Source organism: Gavia stellata, chromosome 34, assembly GCF_030936135.1.
Source record: "Gavia stellata isolate bGavSte3 chromosome 34, bGavSte3.hap2, whole genome shotgun sequence".
NCBI lineage: Eukaryota > Metazoa > Chordata > Aves > Gaviiformes > Gaviidae > Gavia > Gavia stellata.
Window position 1 is genome coordinate 1,036,224 of NC_082627.1, and position 23,348 is coordinate 1,059,571.

General features: G+C 51.2%; 1 protein-coding gene across 1 annotated transcript; it reads right to left on the reverse strand.

Annotated features, from left to right (window-relative positions):
* Positions 1-11,127: 11,127 nt before the first annotated feature.
* Positions 11,128-21,760, reverse strand: LOC132320208 (olfactory receptor 5AP2-like; the record flags this gene model as incomplete). The annotated part of the gene is made up of 2 exons (XM_059832480.1): positions 11,128-11,997; positions 21,629-21,760. Coding segments are annotated over 2 exons (1,002 nt in total), but the record flags the coding sequence as incomplete, so codon positions are not given.
* Positions 21,761-23,348: the final 1,588 nt, after the last annotated feature.

Below are 23,348 nucleotides of genomic sequence, written 5' to 3' on the forward strand. Positions count from 1 at the left end.
CATTTCTTCGTATGTTTAGTTTTTCCTTTCTTGTTGTGGTATTTTCTTTTTGCATTTTGTTTTTTGTTTTGTACCTGTGATGTTATTATTCTTGGCTTTCTACTTGTTTTTTCTTGACCCAAATACCTCATGTACATGTGATCCAGGCTCTCTCTTTAGATAAACTCAATAAAGAAAGCAGTCGAAAATTATTTGCCTCAGTTCCTATCTCCCACACCTCCTCTGGAGCTGGGGGAGCAGCCCCAGTGTGCCGGAGAGGTTCAGGAAGCGAATGCCCAGCTGCCCCATGGAGGAGCAACCTCGGTGGTCATTGGGGCTGCCCCTCTATGCCTCGGTGGGCACTCCCTCTCTGCTGCCTGTGAGTCGGGGCTGCTGCTTCCCTGGAGCCATGACCACGGCCAACAGCGGAACACGGCCTTTCCAGTGCTGGCCTCCCCTCACTTCCTCGCTGTCCTGCTGTGTCCTTGCCATCCTTGCCATTGTGTCACCCGTAAGGTCTTGTGTAATTTGTGACAGGTCTTCTGTCTCTACAGGGCCATCCCTGTGGCTGAAGGCACGGGCGGGCCATGGGAACCACTCTGTCAGAGCTGGCCTCTCTACTAGCACCACCATAACCAAAAGGGCTCCTGAGAACAGGGCCAGAAGGCTGGCCAGCCCTTCCAAATCTGGTCTCAGGAATAGACCCAAGAAGCTGCTCTCTCAGAAGGACTTTGGCTCTTCTGGGGTTCTTGATGGATTCTGAGGGACAAGCTCAGAGTGCCAGGGGGATCTGTTTGTGACCAAGGGCTGGATGAAGACCTCCCTTCTTGGTTGCACATGTCAACTCAGACAGCAACGGGTCTTTGACTTATCTGCCAGGCACTGTCCCACCTGCAGTGGGGCTGATGGCAGATGCCATCCTGGAGAGGAATCGGGAGCTGCCAGGAGAAGTCAGGGCATCTCCAGGGACAGTGTGAGTCTGGGTGGGCAGTGAGTGGCACCTCATGGAATGAATGACAATCCAAAGAGGAGTCTCGCAGAGGAAATGTGAACCTGAGGAGACCATAGGTTGACAAGGGCTCTGCAATGCCAGGAGAGGCTGTGAGGAGCCAGAAGGCAAAGGGATGTACGACTAGACAGTGGTTCTTCACACTCTGATGGAAAGCCTGTGGGCTGGATCTAGTGCAGCCCTCCCCTGCCCTTAGTGCCATTGGAGATGCCCCATTGTCCTACCAAGCACTGTCCTTGGCTACTGAGCCACCAGGGAAGATGGAAAGGGGCTCAGAAGCAGTGACCTCCTCCGGCTGGCTCTGCTTGCCACCCTGAGCAGCATGGCCAGTGCAGGGTCACCCCATGGCCCCAGGGCACCACAGCCCCCTCACTCTGCAGAGCAGCACTGCCAGCTTGGGGCCCTGCAGGGAGCATGGGGTGGGAACAAGGAACAGCCAGCCAGGCCAGTGCAGATGTGCTCACCTGGGGAAAGGCTCTCTGGAGAGCAGGGATAACTCTGGAGAAGAGAAAGGGAGCATTTCTGTACCTGCAGGGAGGAACCAGTGAGAAAGAGAAACCTCTTTCTGCAGGCACCCACTCGGGGCAGGGTGCTCTGTCCCCTGGCCAGGACTCCTGTGCTGGTGTGGGGAGAGGGGCTGACACCAGAGGGCACGGTTAGGCTGTGGGGGGATCTTCTGGACTTGAGGCCGGGAGTCCTGCAGTTTCATTAACCTCCCTTTCCTCATGCCATGGTGAGCCTCCAGCCCGGGGGCTGATGGGGAGGCTAAGACCCCCCTCTCCCCCCCAGCAGCTGCTGTGCCCTTCAGAGGGGCTGGGGCTGTGGGCTTAATGCCCAGAGCTCTGCAGCACCCTGTGGTGGGCACTGCTGTGGGGCCAGCCCAGATTGGGCTGGGGAGCAGGCAAGGGAGGTGGGAAGAGGTGGGGAGGAGCAGGGCTGGGCTGGAAAATGCTCAGGAGATGACAGCACCACTATTTGCTTAGACATTTGACCATGCAGGGTGGGGACATGCTCCAGTGGGTGTGTGGTGCAGAGCCCAGTCTCCTGGTAGGGAGCCAAGACATGCAGGTGCAGGAGAAAGGAGCCTGGTCTGTGCCCTTGGTGGCATGGAGAGACTGAGAAGGTGCTCCAGGGCATTCATCACCCCCCCAGCCTCTCCCATCAGCCACTTCCAGCACTGGTCACTCACCCAGTTATTGGTGGTTTTACTCTGTGGCCATCTCCTTCCTGCTGTTGGTCTTGGTGCCTGTGTTCGGGAAACGGCCAGCCCTGCCCCAGCCTCCTGCCTTGCCCAGACCTTGGCAGACCCCAGAGCAGGGCTGTCTGGGAGCCCTTGTATGGGACACGGCAGGGTCTTGGCCGGGGCTGGGCACTGGTGGGCTACAAAAGAAGGAGAGCTGGTGAGGATGGACATGGAGGTCTGGCGTGGGGATTTGTGGTGGAGGATGTTTCCCCACCCCATACATACACCATCCTGTGCAGCGTCTGATGATGGGGGCCCTGGGAGCACGTGTTGGGCAGTTGGGCTGCGCTGGTGCAGGGATGGGTCACAGATGGGAGCCACCACACAAAGATTAGGAGGTGGAAGCAGGGACAGGCTAGGAAGGAGGAATTTAGAAATGTGGCCTGAGCATGCGGACATGTGTTTAGGAAAGCCAAAGCTCAGCTGGAGCTGATGGGGAGTGCAGGCAGCATCGAGAGCAAAATGGAGAGCTTCAGTCCCTGTGTTTGCAGTAAAAGGATGAACAGGGAAGATGAATGATGGGGGTGTGTGTCATACCAGCAGACCCAGACGGAGCTGAGGGACTCAATGCCTTCAGTGCCTTAGACGTTGGTAAAAAGGTCTCCCAGGGCTCTGCTCAGCGAAAGGGCTCAAGGAGGAGGAGAGCACGTATTGGCAGGAACCTCACGAAATAGCACAAGTGCCAGTTTCTACCCCTGCAGGGGACTCAGCCTGGCGATGGCACAGGGTGGGGGCTGCCTGGCTGGGGACCAGTTCTGGGGGAAGGGTCTTGGTGGGCAGGGAGCTGGACAGGAGGCAGCCACGTGCCCTGGCAGCAAGGGAGGCCAGCAGGGCCCTGGGCTGTGTGACCAGGAGCATGGCCAGAAGATGGAGGGGAGGGACTCCCCTCCTCTGTTTGGCACTTGTTAGACCACATCCAGACCACTGTGTCCGGTTTTGGGAACCCCAGGACTGCAAAGGGGCCGGCAAGCTGGAGTGGGTTTAGCGAAGGGTCCCGAAGATGGTCCGGGAGCGGGATCATTTCCCCTGTGAGGAAAGGCTGATGAAGCTGCCCTTGTTCAGCCTGGAGAAGGGATGGCTGAGGGGCACCTCACAGCAAGTGGGGGACTCACCTTTTTCACCATGAGGCAAGCATTGGTCACCCTGAGAGACTGTGAAGTCCTCTGTCCTTGCAGGTTTTCAAGACTCAGATGGTCCAATCCCTGAGAAACCAGGTCTGACCTACACCTGACCCCGCTTTGAGCAGAGGGGTTTTCTATAGACCTCCCAAGGTCTATTCTGAACCTCAATGATCTTAGCATCTCTTGTCCGGTATCGTATCAGCAGATGAGACAGCAGGTGTTTATGGGGCACAAAACCTCCTGTGTTTTATGTGACCAGCAAAGACAAGTCAGGTGAACATCCACCCCATTGACTGCAAGGGGAGCACTGCCTCAGGTGGCTCTACATCGCCCCTGAAGCTCATTGCATCCTGCTTTAACCACCTCAAAGGCCATGGTCTGGACCCTGAAACTCCTACATGTCAGTTTTGGGCATCAGGGAATCTGAATGCCACCTGTGACTATTAAAAAAGCATTCCCGGTGTTCATGGACAGCATGGAGTTTCTCTTTCTGGTGCATTCCCACATCCCATGGACTCCACCTGGGATTTGGCTCTCCCTGTTTAGCCAACAGCTGTTTGGGCGTCTTTCCACTCTTCCTTGTACAAGCTCCTCTTACAGCTGACAGGGAGTCTTGACCCTTCTTCAGTGTAATTTTTCCTCCCAGCACTTTTAAATCACTTGCTTCCTTCATTGTCTTGGCCTCCAGGAACCTGGTCAGCCCCCACACAGCTTGGGTATTAGCTCCCTCCTGGGCTCTTCTTTCCAGGTGAACCCCATCCAAGCTGAATTCCCAGATCTGGTTCTGAGCCTACTTTGGCCCAAGGGGACCTTCTGAAAGGAGGGATAAAGCAAAGAAAGGGTCAATTACCTCTGCAGGATGCTAGTGCTGTCCCAGAAAGCTCTGCTCTGTTGTGCACACCCACCCACCTTCAGACTGTACCTCCGTGCACGCACTACGGACTCTTGCAGCACGCTATGAAAAACCTTCTGCCTGGTTATAATACATCAAGTGCAACTTTGGGGAAGGTGGAGCGGCCAAAGCAAGCCTGCGGGTGATCCCCGTGTTGTGTCTGGGCATCAGGGGCAGAACGTGGGACTCAAGGAGACCTGGGCAAGGAGGTACGTGCTGCTTGCTGTCAGGTCTGCTCCAGAGGAGATAGGGCTGAGCAGGGCGTCCATGAGCGTGGCCTGTCCTCCTGCCTGCTGCAGCAGGTTGGGTGGCTATAACAGAGGTGTCCTCAGAGCCAGCACACAGACAGGTCCCTTTCACCTGCCTCACCCCGCTCTTTTTTGACACAGGCAGTTGATGACTGACTAGGGCTGGACTTTGTTACTCACAAACCAGGCAGAACTGGATGAGGATGTCAATGCTGAGGGCAGCCATGGCTGCAGTGACCATGGCAGAGAAAAAAGACAAACAGAAGAATCTCAGCCTTGGGGTACAGAAGAGCGGATTTCAGTTTGTTCAAGACCTGCTTGGCGCAATCCTGGAGAGCCAAGGTCCATGGAGCCCTCTTGGATCTTCAGGGACCACAGCATGAAAGCCCAGAAGCACATCTGTCTGCTAGCCTGGGAGTCGAGCAGGGCCTGGCTGGAGGCTGGTGGGGATGAGCAGGGATCTTCTGGCTGAAGAGTTCAAACAGCAGAAGGCATTGCACAGGGGTGGAAGAGGGAGCAAGCTGTCAAGGAGGAAGATGGACACATGGCCTGGGTGTACTAGGGATGGGGACAGCAACCAGAAAGCCTTCTGTCAGTTCAAGGGCAGCACAAGGAGTCAGCTGAGGAAAATGTGGTCTCATGGCTCAGAGGACAGGACATGGAGTGATAAGACCTGGAAAAGGCTGAACTCACTGGGTTTTTTCCATCCTCTTCTCCTGATAGGATCTGCCCCCAGACCTCCCTGGTCCTTGAGTCTCCTACCAATATCTGTGCTGGCAAGGCTGCACTCATGGCAGGGGAAGATGTGTCTGGGGGGACATTTATGCAGGCTGGGCAAACACAGGTCCGTGGGACTAGAGGAGATGTGCCCAAGGGTGCTGGGGGAGCTGGCTGGTGTCATTGCAAGGCTGCTCTCGGTCATCTTTGAAATACCCGGGCAAACAGGGAGTTCCCTGGTAACTGGAGAAAGGCAAACATTGCACCCATTTTCAAGCAGGGCAAGAAGGAGCATCCAGGGAACTAGAGGCTGGTCAGCTGCATCTCAGTCCCTGGGAAGGTGATGGAGGAAATTAATTCCATTAGTTCCTTTGCCCACATCTGTCAGCTATTGCTCTCTGAGATGCCCTGGGGTGGATAAGTACCCATAGGGTGCTTGGAAACCTGACCCAGGACCTACGGGAGCCCTCCTGGAGCATTAGCTGGTCACCAGGAAAAGTATCTCCAGGCACCTCAGTCGAGACAACTTCTTTCTCTCCATTGACTAGAAAGGGAAGTCTAGAAAACTTGACTTGACACAGACATCTGCACTGAGGTGTCTGATGCTGGAGGAGATCAGTCTCCTCCCTTTCTTCACCTAAAAAGGCGTCACTTTTCATTAACCTGGAGGGAATGAAAAGGGAGTGTTCATAGGTGATCCAGAGACCCCTTTAAGTCAACAATGTAAAAGGCATGTGTTGAGATGACTGCAAATCTGGCCACCCAAACCCAGGGTGTTTCACTGAAGCTGGTCACCTTGCTTCCCTGTGTCAGCTGAGAGAGGCTGCCACCTTGGTGGGTGACTCTTTTTGTGCAGAGAGTGAGGAGTGGCATGGATGCTCCTGGGTGGGCAGGGTTTTTAGCACACTGGGAACTCTGCAAGACATAGAGATAACTTTTTTTTTAATGCTGCAGGCCTTATTGTGATAGAAATGTTTAGAAAATACCAATAAAAAAGAAACAAAGAAGAAATGAGGAAAGATCTTAAAGAAAGACCTTTTTTAAAGTAGTTTTCAGTGGTTTTTTTGATTCTTTGTGTTTATTTCCTCCTAGTTTAGCTTTGTTTTGTTTTGATAAACCAGTCTTTGGGGGATTTCACAAACATTTCTTTTAATTACTATCTGGAAAGAAACGAGGACTTCCAGAACTGGGGTGGGATGTAGCTACAGGGACAGAGATGTCTTAAGTTACAGGGACAGAGATGGCTGGTGCCAGTGCAGGTGTCCTGGGACCCTCTGCCTGGCCTCTGTCAGCAGCTCTCAAGGGGCTCTGGTCTCCTGCAGGAGACCTCCTGTCCTGTGTAACAGTGACCAGCCATGGGGAACCACCTCAGACACACTGGGGCCTCTACAAGTGTCCCTCAGGGTCCATGGTGAGACAACTGAGCTCTGCCTGGAACTGCTTGCAACTTTTCAAAACACATGAGCACCTTTTCACCAGCTGAGATGACTCACTATTTTTTTATGAAATGACAATGTTTTCCCACCATGCAAGAATGGGAATTTCCAGGAAGAGTATTAATTGCAGGAGAAGAAATCTTGCCTTCCCCCATACTTGCTTTGCCAGTACTTTGTCCATGATCCTCTGTATTTAATCTCTTGAATCTTTCCACCTGTCCTGATAAAATGGCCAGGTCTAAAGGTGTCTTCTCGGCAGGCAATCTGGACCTATGCCCCTCCATTGCTCTCCAGTTTTCCCCTCCCCTTACTCCTTGCTCAGCCAGATCTCTTCGACTACCCAGGTGCTGCTTTGAGCTTCAGGGAGTTAGCAGCCTGCCCTTGTCTTTCAGCAGGCTAACTATCTCTTCAGCCAACTCCTTCATTCTGTCTATATCTATCATTTCCCATCTTTCTCGCTAAAACATTTCCCGTTTATCCCTTTTGGATGACGACCCTCACCGGAGGAGGTTCACCAGGTTGAAGAAGCCCATGTCCCTCAGCCTTCCCACCCAGGGCACATGGTTTAGGCCTCGAACCTCAAAACCAGGAAATTCAACCTGAACTCAAGCAAACGGATTTCTGCATCACGGGTGCATGAGGCTGTCACCGGCTGCCTGGAGAGGCTGTGGAGTGTCCATTCATGGAGATACTCAAAACCAGCCTGGACATGGTCCTGGGCAACCTGCTCTAGCTGAGTCCCCTTAGGCAGGGGGATTGTACTAGGTGATCTCCAAAGATCCTTTTCAATCTACATGATTCTGTGCGGACATGAAAGTCCAGCAAAAGGCTTTATGTCTAGGGTAGCTGCTGGTGAGGTCACTTCTGCTTGAGAACCCAGTAGGCCAGCAGCAGCCCAATGTCTGGCATGTTGAATGTGAGGTCTGTGCTGGTTTTGGCTGGGGTAGAGTTAATTTTCTTCACAGTAGCTAGTATGGGGCTGTGTTTTGGATTTGTGCTGGAAACAGTGTTGATAGCACAGGGATGTTTTAGTAACTGCTGAGCAGTGCTTACACAGAGTCAAGGCCTTTTCTGCTCCTCACACCACCCCACCAGTGAGGAGGCTGGGGGTGCACAAGAAGTTGGGAGGGGACACAGGTATGACAGCTGACCCCAACTGACCAAAGGGATATTCCAGACCATATGATGTCATGCTTAGCATATAAAGCTGGGGGAAGAAGAAGGAAGGAGGGGACATTCGGAGTGATGGTGTTTGTCTTCCCAAGTAACCGTTATGCGTGATGGAGCCCTGCTTTCCTGGAGATGGCTGAACACCTGCCTGCCGATGGGAAGTGGTGAAGGAATTCCTTGCTCTGCTTTGCTTGCCTGCACGGCTTTTGCTTCACCTATTAAACTGTCTTTATCTCAACCCATGAGTTTTCTCACTTTTACTCTTCCGATTCTCTCCCCCATCCCACCTGGTGGGAGTGAGTGAGCGGCTGTGTGGTGCTTAGTTGCCAGCTGGGCTTAAACCATGAGAGGTCACTGCTGCTGTAGTCCCAGGTACCTGCACAGCTGGCGTACGCTTTGGATGCTCATTTGGAGTTCACCCCTGTCTCTGCAGGTGGCAGGCCAACCCCAGGCTCAAGGCTGGGTTCAGTGCCTATGAGGTCATTCCTTCAGGAGTACCGGACAGGCCAGCAGCAGGCACCTGGATTGGATGTTAATTTTGCGGCCAGTCCTGCCAGAAGCTCTGATAGGCCAGAAGCAGGCGGACCACTTGGACATTGATTTGGAGGTCACCGCTGCCTGAGTGCCTGATAGACCAGCACCAGTCTCATGGATGAGCTAGGTGCTTGTGAGGTCACTTCTGCCTGAGTCTGTGACAGGCCAGCAGCAGACATATGGCCTGAATGCCACTTATGAGGGTGCTGCTGCCTGAGAACCTGAGAGACCATGAGCAAGCCCGTAGGTGTGTCAAGTCATGTGTTGCAGAGTTCCGCTTAGGCCAGGCAAGGGTTGGTGACTAGGCTTGGTACTTGTGAGGTCACTTCTGCCTGAGTATGTAACATGACGGCTGTTACAGGTTGCTTATGGCGTCACTGATGCTTGGGCACTTGATTGGCCAGCAGAAGGCTCATGAGTGGCATCTGTGTTTGTGAAGTCATTCCTTTCTGAAGTCCAGGATCAGGCTGGTGGCTGTGTTAGGTGCCTGTGAGGTCCCTTCTTCTGGAACCTTCCCTGGACTCTTCCACAGGTGGTGGGACACCTGCACTAGTGCTCCCAAGCCTTCAGCCAGCTTTTGCCTTCTCAGCAGTGAAATGTCTCAGCATTTCTTTTCTTTGGGTTGGGGTTTCTGGGCTCACTGGAGAGACGTCCAGCAGAGCCAAGATGCCTGGGCCCCTAACCCCAGTCCTGGGTCGGGGTGGGGATGGGGGGTGTTGCACCCACCATACTGTGTGGTCCCCATCACTGCCTGGTGGGCTTGTATCCCCTGTCCTGCTGAAGCTATTGTATTTCCTGCAGCAGCAAGAGCCATTTCCCATTGCCCCTTATGTGGTCCTGTAGAGCTCAACCCCTGGCCAAGATCTCCACTGGGACACAGCGGCCTCCTTTCTCTTTAGTCCTACCCATGGACGCCATGACCTGGACCTCAGATAAACACCCAAGGGTGCCTAAGTGTGGGAGCAGTGTGACCACTGCATGGGGAAAGATGTTGGTAGGAGGCATGTAGGATGCACCCAAACCCTCGCCCGCTGGAGAAGAGACTTTGGGTTGTTCAAGGCTCTCCTTGCAAGGATCCCATGGGAGACAGCAGTGGAAGCCATGGGGCCAGGAGAGCTGACAGACCAGCTGCTCAATGCATGGTAGGAAGTTCAGGGAAGATAGAGACATGGATTTTCTACCCTGGATGGAGAGGTTGTCCAAGTCTTGGCATGTGTGGCATTAGGAAAGCTGAAGCATAGCTAGAGGTCAAAATTGTTAAAGGGGGAAGTAATGAACAATGAAAAAAGCTGTTGCACTTTGGGGGAAAAAAAAAGGTGAAGGAAAATGGGGACCCACTGGTCAATGGGGGAACATCAAGGTAGAGAGCACAGAAGCAAACTGGGCTCACATGTGTCTGGGAGCAGAGGGGATGCACTCAAGGTTGCCAGGGAAGCTGGGCGATGTCAAGGTGGGATTGTTCTCCAACAGGGTGGAAAGATCATGATGATGGGGAGGTTTCTGATGACTGGGAAAAATCCGATGTCACACCCACCTTCAAGCAAGGCAGGAATCAGGTGCCAGGCTAACCCAGGCACGTGTACCAATCAGTACCTTGTTGACATGGGGCTGGTCCCCTTCATTGGCCCTCCACTGTGGTTTCCCATGCTGTCTCCTCTCTGAGTGACCTGGATCCCTCCAGTTCCCTGCCTTTGGCACTTCTGAACCACCTAGCATAATCTTGGTGTGCTCCTACAGTCCTCTTCAAACACCCCCAAACAAGCTTTATAAATTTCCACAAACCTCGTTCAATATCCCACAAGGAGTTTGCTCTTTACAGGAGACCGAGGATCATTTTATCCCTTTGTGACAAGGTTATAGACTCTCTCTTGAGCCTCTCCTAGGTTAAACCAGGGGAGGATCCTTCAGTGCCCATCTGCCAGTGACCCAAGAGCTCTGGTCTCTGTTAGCTGCTGCTTGAGATTCTGGATTCACTATTGAGGGGGTTCTCAACATGCTGCAGAATGGGACTTTCAGGAGCATGCTGAAATCCAGCCAAGGCAGGGGCAGAGTCCTGCACATTGGGGTGGAGTAAACCCAAAAGCCCCATGCAAAAAGCCAGAGGGGCCAAGTGGTCAGAGAACAGCTTTGCAGAAGAGGCCATGGGGCTCTTGGTGAGGAAGCTGAAGAGGAGTCGGCTGTGTGCCCTGGTGGCAAAGGCTCCCATCTCAAAGGGGACCGAAGGAGTCAAGATCTGTGGGAATCCAGCCCCCAAGCCCACTCCTCTCCCTGGGCTCTGGAGGAAGGCTGAGTAAAGGCTTTCCGGTAGAGAAATATGGCTGAGAAGGAAAGCCTGATCCTCCAAGGGTGAAGGAGCTAGGATGGGGGCTGTCCCTGTTTCCCTACCAGAAGGTGAAGAGAAAGGAACAAAGCTCCAGCTGGAGCCAGAGGAACACAGCTGTGGCAGGGAAAGATGTGCCCCGACACTTGTCTGTGGAAGATACTCAGATGTCATCCCAAATTTCTTCTTCTACTTTCTTAGTAAAGGAGTACTTTGTCATTTCAACGGTTCACATTGATAAGATCACCAACGCGTTTATTATGAAGGGAAAAGCCAACCCGCTACATTTTTCACAGTCTCTCCTATACAAGAATCTTTCTTTCTGAGAGCTCTCCTCTCATCCCCATCCATACCAGTTTGAAGCAGGCTCAGAGGCACACACTTCTGGAGATGCACTCAGGCTGCAGCGCTTGCCCTTGTGAAAGACCTGCAAGTGGTTTGTCCCTACTGTCTCTCTCCTACCAGGAGCAGGCCTTGGCTTTCCTGAGCACCTTCCAGAGGGCCTCCCTGACCTCCCTGTTCCTCAAGCTGTAGATGAGGGGGTTGACCAGGGGCGTGAGGATGGTGTAGAAAAAGGAGAAGGCTTTGTTGAGCTGCCTCAGGGGGGCTGTTCTGGGCAGCATGTAGACAGTGATGAGAGTGCCATAGAAGACAGTGACGACAGTAAGGTGAGAGAAGCAAGTGGAGAAGGCTTTTTGCCTGCCTGTGAGGGACGGGATTCTCAGGATGGCAGCTGTGATGCACACGTAGGAGGCCAGCGTGAACAGAAAAGGGAATACCACATGCGAGAAGCCAAAGGTTAAAGCGACCTGTGTAAGCACCCTGGTGTCACTGCAGGAGAGCTCCAGCAATGGACTAAAATCACAGAAGAAGTGGTCAATTGCCTTGGGGCCACAGAACTGCAACTGAGATAAGAGGAAGGTGAGTGCTGCAAATAGCAGCAGTCCCCCCAGCCACGACCCAGCTGCCAACTGGAGACTCACCCTCCAGGTCATGAGGCTTGCGTAGAGCAGAGGCTGGCCTATGGCCAAGTACCGATCATAGGACATGGCCGCCAGCAGGTAACACTCAGTACCAGCAAAACTAGAAAAGAAGTGGAACTGAGCCATGCAGCCGGGAGCAGAGATGGTCTTGTCCCCAGTCAGGAAGCTGGCCAGCAGCCAGGGCAGGATAGTGGAGCTGTAGCAGGTCTCCAAGCAGGAGAGATTGCCCAGGAAGAAGTACATGGGGGTGTGCAGGTGCTGTTCTGCCATCACCAGCACAACGATGAGGATGTTCCCAAAGACAGTCGCAGTGTAGATGATGAGCAAGAGGACGAAGAGCAGTGTCTGGAGGAAGGGGTGTGCTGGTTTTGGCTGGGATAGAGTTAACTTTCTTCATAGCAGCTAGTATGGGGCTGTGTTTTGGATTTGTGCTGGAAACAGTGTTGATAGCACAGGGATGTTTTAGTAACTGCTGAGAAGGGCTTACACAGAGTCAAGGCCTTTTCTGCTCCTCACCCCACCCCACCAGTGAGTGGGCTGGGGGTGCACGGGAAGTTGGGAGGGGACACAGCCAGGACAGCTGACCCCAACTGACCAAAGGGATATTCCAGACCATATGACGTCATGCTCAGCACATAAAGCTGGGGGAGGAAGAAGGAAAGGCGGGACATTCGGACTAATGGCGTTTGTCTTCCCAAGCAATCGTTACGTGTGATGGAACCCTGCTTTCCTGCAGGTAGCTGAACATCTGCCTGCCGACGGGAAGTGGTGAATAAATGCCTTCTTTCGCTTTGCTTCTTTGCGCAGCTTTTGCTCTACCTATTAAACTGCCTTTATCTCAACCCACGAGTTTTCTTACTTCTACTCTTACGATTCTCTCCCCCATCCCACCTGGGGGGGAGTGAGCGAGCGGCTGTGTGGTGCTTAGTTGCTGGCTGGGACTAAACCATGACAGTTCTTTTTGGCGCCCATCGTGGGGCACAAAGGGTTTGAGATAATAACAGATTCAACAGAACTTCTATCTGTTAAAAGTTACAGGTCAACATTAGTTTATTTGATCTGCACCATGATCTTTTCTTTGCTGTACTTGTTAAAGATTGCTGTGCGCTTTTTCAGTTTGCTGTGCTCTGCAGTAATGAGTGATGTTTTGCCTGGGAGATTTGTTTTTAAAACACTGACCTTGAGCTGGGTAATCTGGTGTTTGGTCTCTGCGCTGAATCTGTTACTGTACTTCGGGTACCATCTCATGGATGTATTTAACAATTGTGCTCCTTCCTCTGAGAGTTATTTTGTGGAAGAAATACAGAACAGCACCCTTGCTTCCTCCTTCTGTGATGTTGTCTCCCTCGTTACAATGGCTTCTCAGTACCTTGAACATCCGTGGGTGGTTAAAATACTTCTATTGGTATTCCTTAGAGATATTGCTTCAGTTTTGTCTAAGGCCAACAAGCAATTTAGGAATATGAGCCAGGCTCCGTGAGAGTATGGTCATGGGTGGCACGGCATGTGGGAGAATATGGGCAGGTATCTAGAGAACTTCTCACCTCCAATGATCTGGACTTTCTCCCCTGAACAACTACAGGATCCTGATGAAGTAGCAGACTGTTTGAAAAAAAATGCTGTGGCTACTCCAGAGAGGCACAACTTACCACGCTGTGCTGGGCCCTGGCCAGTATCTACCAAACACTGCTCGATACTATGCAGCACCCCCAGGAAGAAGAGAGGGGAAATAAACCAGGCACTGTATCAGTCGCCCCTATAACTAAAAAGAAACAGTGGAAGCGGAAGTCAGCTCGTTCAGTAAGGGATGAAGAAGCTTCTCCTAAGAGGGAGCAGGAGAAAGAATCAGAAGAGGCAGCCTGTTCTGCAGCAGAGCCTCCACAAGAAAAGGAGGAGGAAGAGACTGAGATAATCAGTGAGACAGAAACCGCCCGCTCCCTATCCTTAAGTGAGCTGTGAAATATGCAAAAAGATATTAGCCATCAACCAGGTGAGCTAATTCTCAGCTGGTTGCTTCGATGCTGGGATATTGGGGCCAGTAGTCAGGAATTAGAGGGTAAGGAAGCCCAGCAGCTGGGATCCCTTGCTAAGGATAAGGCCATTGACAAAGGGACTGGAAAAAAGGCAGGAGTCCTCAGTCTTTGGCGGCGACTCCTGTCAAGTGTGAAGGACAGGTATCCCTTCAAGGAAGAACTTGCAAATTCTCAAAGGAAATGGACCAACATTCTGGGGGGCATCCAGTATCTGAGGGAATTAGCTGTGTTGGAGGTGATCTATAATGACCAGGCATCCAAAGACCTGGATGAAATCCAGTGCACACGGTCCATGTGGCGGAAGTTTATACAAGGTGCAGCGACGTCATGCACCCACACCCTGGCGATAATGAGCTGGACAGGCACTGAGGCACCAACTAGAGATGAACTGGCCAGGCAGCTCCGAGAATACGAAGATAATCTTGCTCCCTCCATGTGTGCTTGTGTCTCGGCTGTGGACAGACACAGACTGACCCAAAACATGTTTGAGCAAGCTGAGAAGGGTAGGATTTCCTCATCCACTCCAACCAAAGCCTCAGCTATTAAGAGTCAGCCTTTTCCTGTTCAAGGGAAAGGGTATGGGTGGTGCACACCACGTGCAGCCCTGTGGTTCTTCCTGTGTGAGCAGTGGGAGGACATGAGGAAGTGGGATGGTCAACCTCCCTGGAGACTAGAAGCTCGGGTGCAGGAATTGCAAGGAAAAACAACAGCTAAAAAGCATCCACCCAGGACAATTACTGCTCCAGTGTCTGTGGGGCAGAGTAGAAGGGCTGACTGTAACTTTGATTCTGAGGAAGGAACTTCTGTTTTGAACTTACAAAAACCAAGTAATGAAGACTCCGACCAGGAGCAGAGGGGCCCTGCCTTTGGTCAGGCGGAGGAAAGGGACAATCGGGTTTACTGGACTGTGTGGATTCGGTGGCCTGGCACATCAGCCCCACGGGAGTAGAAAGCTCTAGTGGACACCGGTGCACAGTGTACTCTAATTCCATCAGATTACAAGGGGGCAGAATCCATCTGTATTTCTGGAGTCACAGGGGGATCCCAAGAACTGTCTGTGTTGGAGGCTGAAGTAAGCCTAACTGGGAATGAGTGGCAAAAGCACCCTATTGTGACTGGTCCAGAGGCTCCATGCATCCTTGGCATAGACTGTCTCAGGAGAGGGTACTTCAGAGACCCAAAAGGGTACCGCTGGGCTTTTGGTATAGCTGCTTTGAGTACGGAGGAAATTAAAGAGCTGTCTAGCTTGCCTGGTCTCTCAGAGGATCCTTCTGTGGTGGCGTTGCTGCAAGTTAAAGAACAGCAGGTGCCAATTGCTACCATGACAATATTGCACCAATCGAGACTCCCTGGTTCCCATCCATAAGTTGATCTGTCAACTGGGAAGTCAAGGAGTGATCAGTAGGACTCATTCACCTTTTAGTAGTCCCATATGGCCCGTGCAAAAATCTAATGGAGAGTGGCGGTTAACAGTGGACTATTGAGGCCTGAATGAAGTCACACTGCCGCTGAGGGGTATCCAGGAGACCTGGAATCAACTGCCCCAGGAGTGGAAACATAGTCCTACCATTTGTCATGGGTTGATACAGAATGCACTGGAACAAGGTGAAGCTCCTGAACACCAGCAGTATATTGATGATGTCATTGTGTGGGGCAACACAGCGGAGGAAGTGTTTGAGAAGGGGAGAAGAATAATCCAGATTCTCCTGAAAGCTGGTTTTGCTATAAAACAAAGTAAGGTCAAAGGGCCTGCACAGGAAATTCAGATTTTAGGAATAAAATGGCAAGATGGGCGTCGTCATATCCCAATGGATGTGATCAATAAAATAACAGCCATGTCTCCACCAACTAACAAAAAGGAAACACAAGCTTTCTTAGGTGTTCTGGGTTTCTGGAGGATGCATATTCCAGGTTATAATCTGATCGTAAGCCCTCTCTATCGAGTCACCCGGAAGAAGAATGACTTTGAATGGGGCCCTGAACAGCAGCAAGCCTTTGAACAAATTAAACGGGAGATAGTTCGTGCAGTAGCGCTTGGGCCAGTCCGAACAGGACAAGATGTAAAAAATGTGCTTTACACCTCAGCTGGGGATAACGGCCCCACCTGGAGCCTCTGGCAGAAAGCGCCTGGAGAGACCTCTAGGGTTTTGGAGGTCAGGGATATAGGGGATCTGAAGCCCGTTACACTCCAACTGAAAAAGAAATATTAGCAGCATATGAAGGAATTCGAGCTGCTTCGGAAGTAGTTGGTACTGAAGCACAGCTCCTTTTGGCCCCTCGATTGCCTGTGCTGGGCTGGATGTTCAAAGGGAAGATCCCCTCTACGCATCATGCAACTGATGCTACATGGAGTAAGTGGGTTGCACAGATAACGCAACAGGCTCGGATGGGAAACCCCAACTGCCCGGGAATCCTGGAAGTGATCATGGACTGGCCAGAGGGCCGAAACTTCGGAGTGTCACCAGAGAAGGTGACTCGTTCTGAAGAGGCCCCTTTGTATAATGAATTATCAGAGACTTAGAAGCAATATGCCCTGTTTACAGATGGATCCTGTTGTATTGTGGGAAAACATCGAAGGTGGAAAGCTGCTGCGTGGAGTCCTACACAACAAATGGCAGAAACTGCTGAAGGACAAGGTGAATCAAGTCAGTTTGCAGAGGTGAAAGCCATTCAGCTGGCTTTAGATATTGCTGAACGAGGGAAATGGCCAGTACTTTATCTCTCTGTTGACTCATGGATGGTGGCAAATGCCCTGTGGGGGTGGCTACAGCAATGGAAGCAGAGCAACTGGCAGCGCAGAGGTAAACCCATCTGGGCTGCTGAATTATGGCAAGGTATTGCTGCTCGGGTAGAGAACCTGGTTGTAAAAGTACGTCATGTAGATGCTCACATACCCAAGAGTCGTGCCACTGAAGAACATCGAAACAATGAGCGGGTGGACCAAGCTGCTAGAATTGAAGTGGCTCAGGTGGATCTGGATTGGGAACATAAGGGTGAGCTATTTATAGCTCGATGGGCCCATGACACATCAGGACATTTAGGAAGGGATGCAACATACAAATGGGCTCGTGATCGAGGGGTGGACTTGACCGTTGATGCTATTGCACAGATCATCCATGAATGTCAAACATGTGCCATAGTCAAACACGCTAGGCAGCTAAAGCCTTTTTGGTATAGAGGACGATGGCTGAAATATCAATACGGGGAAGCCTGGCAGGTTGATTATATCACACTACCACGAACCCGCCACGGGAAGCAGCATGTGCTTACAATGGTGGAAGCAACTACCGGATGGATGGAAAAATACCCCATGACCCACGCCGCTGCCCGGAACACTATTTTGGGCCTTGAAAAGCAAGTTTTATGGCGACATGGCACCCTGAAAGAATTGAATCAGACAATGGGACTCATTTCCGAAACAATCTCATTAACACCTGGGTCAAGGAGCACGGCATTGACTGGGTGTATCACATCCCCTACCATGCACCAGCCTCCGGGAAAATGGAACGATACAACGCACTGGTAAAAACTACACTGAAAGCAATGGGTGCTGGGACATTTAAGCATTGGGATACACATTTAGCAGAAGCCACTTGGCCAGTTAACACTAGAGGCTCTGCCAGTCGACCTGGCCCTGCCCAATCAAAACCCCTGCGCACTGTGGAAGGAGATAAGATCCCCATAGTACATATAAGGAACTTGCTGGGAAAAACAGTCTGGGTTATTCCTTCCTCAGGAAAAGGTAAACCTATTCATCAGGTTGTTTTTGCTCAAGGACCTGGGTGCACTTGGTGGGTAATGCAGAAGAATGGGGAAGTCCAGTGTGTACCTCAAGGTAATTTAATTCTGGGTGAAACTAATCCATAATTTGAGTTATATGTTACAGGAATTACTATAGCAGGAACCACCTGAACCAATGGAGGAGAAGCCTTACAAGAAGCAGTGCAAGTGCAGCAGTGACCCGACCTGAGCTAGCTGTGGTGCCCAATAACTCCATTCAATACAACATCTCTCCTGTCCTGAGTGACCACCATAACAGATGGAGCCCAAAGTTATGGACTACATGAACTCAATGGACATTTATGGACATTTTACAAATATTTCACCGGGGTGGTCCATAGACTAAGGGAATGATATCTGTGTACTATATCAAAGGATGGGAAGGGCGATGATAGGGAATGAGAACATTTTGGATGGTGTGAGACCTGAGCATGATGTAAATGGTATGGAATAAGGGGTGGAGAATGTGCTGGTTTTGGCTGGGATGGGGTTAACTTTCTTCATAGCAGCTAGTATGGGGCTGTGTTTTGGATTGTATGGGGCTGTGTTTTGGATTTGGGCTGGAAACAATGTTGATAAAGCAGGAATGTTTTAGTTACTGCTGAGCAGGGCTCACACAGCACCAAGGCCTTTTCTGCTCCTCACCCCACCCCACCAGTGAGGGGGCTGGGGGTGCACGGGAAGTTGGGAGGGAACACAGCCAGGACAGCTGACCCCAACTGACCAAAGGGATATTCCATACCATATGACATCATGCTCAGTATATAAAGCTGGGGGAGGAAGAAGGAAGGGGGGGACATTCGGAGTAATGGCGTTTGTCTTCCCGAGCAACCGCTACGCGTGATAGAGCCCTGCTTCCCTGCAGATAGCTGAACACCTGCCTGCCGACGGGAAGTGGTGAATGAATTCCTTCTTTTGCTTTGCTTCTCCGCGCGGTGTTTTTTGCTCTACCTATTAAACTGTTTTTATCTCAGCCCACGAGTTTTCTCACTTTTACTCTTCTGATCCTCTCCCCCACCCCACCTGGGGGGAGTGAGTGAGTGGCTGTGTGGTGCTTAGTTGCTAGCTGGGCTTAAACCATGACAAAAGGGACGTAGACTAAGAACTGGCTGAATGGCCGAACCCAGAGGGCTGTGGTCATGGGCACAAAGCCCATCTAGAGGCCAGTCATTAGCGGTGTGCCCCAGGAATCAACACTGGGTCAAACAGTGTTGAACTGCTTCATTATGTGACCAAGGTGATTGGACTGAGTGCACCCTCCAGAAGTTTGAAGATTACACAAAAAAAGGAGGAGTTGTGGATACCCCAGATGATAGCGTCACTGCCATTCAGAGGGACCGGGACAGGCTGGTGAACTGGGCCAAGAGGAACCTCGCAGAGTTCCACAAAGAGAAATGCAAAGTCCTTCCCCTGGGAAGGAATAATGCCAGCCACCAGTACATGTTGGTGTCTGACTGACTGGAAAGCAGCTTTGTGAGGAAGGACCTTGTGGTCCAGGTGGACAACAAGCTGAACATGGGCCAGCAGTGCACGCTTGTGGCAAAGGCGGCCATCACCTTCCTGTGCTGCATTAGGAAGAGTGTTGCTGGGGGTGGAGAGAGGTTAACCTTCCCCTCCATTTGTCACTGGTGAAGCCACTTCTGGAGTGCTGTGTCCAGTGCAGGGCTCCCCACTATGAGAAAGACAGAGATTTGCTGGAGCTATTTGCTGGTTTCCAACCAGACGTTGCACTGCAGATCACCACCCGCTGGGTCCTGTTATTCAGCCCGTTTTCAATCCACCTCCCTGTCTGCTTATCCAGCGCATACATCAACAGCTTCTTTACTAGGATCTTAGGGCAGACGGTGTTGAAAGCCTTCCTGAAGTCCAGGTAGACAGTAGCCACTGCTCTCCCCTCATCTACCAGGTCAGTCACTTCATCACAGAAGGTAATCAGGTTGGTCAAGCATGACTTCCCCTTGGTGAATCCGTGATGATGCTTCCTGATGACTTTCCTGTCCTTCATGTGCCTAGAAAGGGTTTCCAAGATTAGTTGTTTCATCAGCTTCCTAGGATCGAGGTGAGGCTGACTGGGCTGTAGTTCCCTGGGTCCTCCTTCCTGCCCTCCTTGAAGACGAGGGTGACACTTTCTTTCCTTCCATCTTCAGGAATTTCTCCCAGTTGCTTTGATTGATAAAAGATTATTGAGAGTGGCCTCACTATAACGTCTGCCAGCTCTGTGTGTATGTCGTTTGCCTAACCATTCCCTGACCTGATCCAATTCCAATGGAAGCAACGGACTCACACTGTCCCTAATCTACCTTTTGTCTCCTATGTACTTATAGAAGCCCCTCTTGTTTTCATTGACATCAATGGGCAGATTTAATTCCATTTGGTCTTTAGCTTTCCTAACTCCATTGCTGGATGCTTGGACAATGTTTCTGTATTTCTCCCAGGTTACCCATCCTTGCTCACCCCTTCTGTATGCTTTCTTTTTGTGTCTGAGTCAGATGAGAGCTGAGGGGTCAGCATGAGAGGGCAGAAGACTGTGGGCCAGGTCCAGGGTAGACGGAGAGTCTAAGACCAGCTCCTGGAGGGAGCCATATTTTCTGGGTCTCTGTGTAAGTATACATTTTCCACTAGCACACTCTAGCATACCAACCCTAATTTACTCTTTCTCCACTGGCCCTGTATTGCTTGCTTTATACCCTCCTCTGGTGTTTCAGAGATGGTTGTCATGGTAATTCCTCCTTGGTTCAGAAATTAAACTAGTAACTTCTTTCATTGTCTGTAGTGCCATGCCATGACTCATTGTGGTTTCTTGTGAGACACCATCAGGGTAAGCCATCTGCATACAAACATTAACAACTGACCAAACAGAGCTTCAGTCCAGGAGAATGTGGATTCTGGGATTCAGCCAACAAACTTGATGTTTACAAGGAGAAGTGGCCAGTTCTACATCAGGGGAAGAATAACTCCTGTTATTTTATTACTTTTTCACTTTACAGAAGAAGCGATAGCAGAATTCGCCAATCCCTATTGATGCAGGGGGTCTCCTAATGAAGTCTGGATGGGCAGGAACAGCTCCCCTTGAGGTCAGGCACTGCATGGACAACCTTATTCCTCACCTCCCCAGCCCTGCCATTTCTCTCACTGGAGGGCAATTGAAAGGGCGTAGGTCCTCCATGCTGTATCTGCGCTCTTGCTCCTGAACCCCTCCTGCGTACTGCGGCTGCACTCTCAGCTCCAGAAAACATATAAGAGATGGGAGCTTGGACAAATAATTTTCTGCTGGTTTCTTTATTGTGTCTACCTACACAGGGAGCTTGGCTCCATATGTACATGAGGTCTGTTGATCAATAAATCCAGGCAGATAGGATGCCAAGAAGAACATTATCTAAAGGGAAATAATATTGTCAGAGGTATAAAAAAAAAAAAAAAGACAAAAATAAAAAAGCCAAAATAAAAAGACAGATATGAAAACAATATAGTCCTGGCTATTCCTGAGATACCCTAGAGGTCCTATGAAACTGATGGTCACAGTATTGATGATGAAGTAGCATCTTTTCGAATAGTTTCCTCAGGGCATCCTTGAGCTCCTGGTTCCTCATGCTGTAGATGGGAGGGTTCACTGCTGGAGGCACCACCGAGTACAGAAATGACACCACCATATTTAGAAGCGGGGAGGAAACAGAAGGGGGCTTCAGGTAGGCAAACATGCCAGTGCTAAGAAACAGGGAGACAACAGCCAGGTGAGGGAGGCAGGTGGAAAAGGCTTTGTGCCGTCCCTGCTCAGAGGGGATCCTCACCACGGCCCTGAAGATCTGCACATAGGACAGCACCATGAAAACAAAAAGCCCAAAGAGTAAACAGCCACTAATCATGAGAAGCCCAACTTCCCTGAGGTAGGTGTCTGAGCATGAAAGTTTGAGGATCTGGGGGATTTCACAGAAGAACTGGTCCAGGACATTGCTTTGGCAGAGGGGTATTGAAAATGTATTGGCAGCGTGCAGCAGAGCATAGAGAAACCCACTGCCCCAGACAGCTGCTGCCATGTGGACACAAGTTCTGCTGCCCAGGAGGGTCCCGTAGTGCAGGGGTTTGCAGATGGCAACGTAGCGGTCATAGGCCATGACAGTGAGAAGAAAATATTCTGATGATATAAAAAATATAAACAGAAAGACCTGGGCAGCACATCCATCATAGGACATGGCCCTGTTGTTCCAGAGGGAACTGGCCATGGCTTTAGGGAGAGTGGTGGAGATGCAGCCCAGATCAAGAAAAGAGAGGTTGAGGAGGAAGAAGTACATGGGGGTGTGGAGGTGGTGGTCGCAGGCGATGGTGGTGATGATGAGGCCATTGCCCAGGAGGGCAGCCAGGTAGATGCCCAGGAAGAGCCAGAAGTGCAAGAGCTGCAGCTCCCGGGTGTCTGCCAATGCCAGGAGGAGGAACTCCATGATGGAGCTGCCATTGGACATTTGATCCCTCTGGTAACAGGGGCCTAAGGAATAATAAGCAGGTATAAGTTAGGACGGATTTCTCTGAGCAAAATCTATTTCATTTCTCAGAGACCACGCCCACATGGCCCCTGTGCTTCCAGGAAGACCTTCATGCAGCTCCCTGGCTGGAGCTCTGAGTTTTGCTGGCTTTGGGTGCAATGGGGAGCAGGGGCCTCTGCTGTGGAGGAGTCAGAACTGCTGTGGAGGAATCCGAACTGCTGTGCAGCAACAGCAAAATAGGAACCAGCAGTGATCTCCGATTAAATCTACTTGTGACATCAAAGAGCTTTTCAGCATTGTCCCTCCCAACTCACCCAATTGCTGAACAGGGCTGGGGTGGGAGGCTTGTTTATATTGTTCCTATTTCCCCTCTTACATCTGAGGAGTGTTTTTTGAAGGTAGACATCCCTTGCATTTCTGCTAATGCTCTATTTCTGCCAGTGCTATACTGAGTCCTGGGAGGCAAAGGGACAGACCCTTAGTGCACAGGGAGGAGAGCTGGTCAGTCTTGCTCCCAGATGTTCTTGGCTCACGCTTCTTTGGTCTGGATGGTGATCACACTCAGATATTTGCCTGAAAGGAAAATGTATACTGCTGAGAGCAGAGGAATCCACTCTGAAAGTGCAAATGACCTCCACACTCCCCTGCCCAGGGAAGAGCTGTGAGCTTCTGGATGCTCTGGAAATGAAGTATACTTAATGGAGGGTCAGCCTTGTCCCCACCCCAAGGACTGCATTGCCGAGAGCCCCATATGTTAGGAGGGGGCTTTGGCACCTTGCTTCCATGGAGAGAGGCATCAGCAGTGGCAGCACTTGCAGGAGCAGTTGCTGAGTGAAACCCCCATCCCGAGAGCCTGAAAACAAGAACAGCAACAGCAGAGACAGGTGGAGAAACAAGGAGAAATGTCACAGTGCATCTGCCAAGGGAGGCAAGGGCAGGGAAGGACAGATGGGAACTCAGGAGAGTCTCCATCCTGGAGCTCTGGCTGTAGAGGAGGCAGCTTCTGCCCTGGCCCCCATGGTCTTGAGGACAGAGGCTCTACAGAGTGGGAGAGGACTCTAAGAGGGTTTGGTGTGGAAAAAACATGTTTAGTGAAAGGCTGCCAGGGAGGTGCCCAAATCCCCCCTCCCAGCCTTTGCTGTCAGCACTTTCACTTCACCCCCAACCCCTGTCTCTGCTGCCTGGAACTCTCCCTGGGGAGCTGTTCCTCTGTTCCCACCTCTTCTTGTGCTTTCTGTAGGCAAAGGAGTGGCTGAAGGGACTTCATCAGACTTTTTGAGAACCTATTGTTCACATACTGTATTGCTGTAAGAGTCTTGGTCTTTTGTCTGAACGTTCCAGCTCCATCACCGTTTCACCACCACAGCAGGGAACTGAAAGCAAACACCCTGGAAAGCAGCTTTCC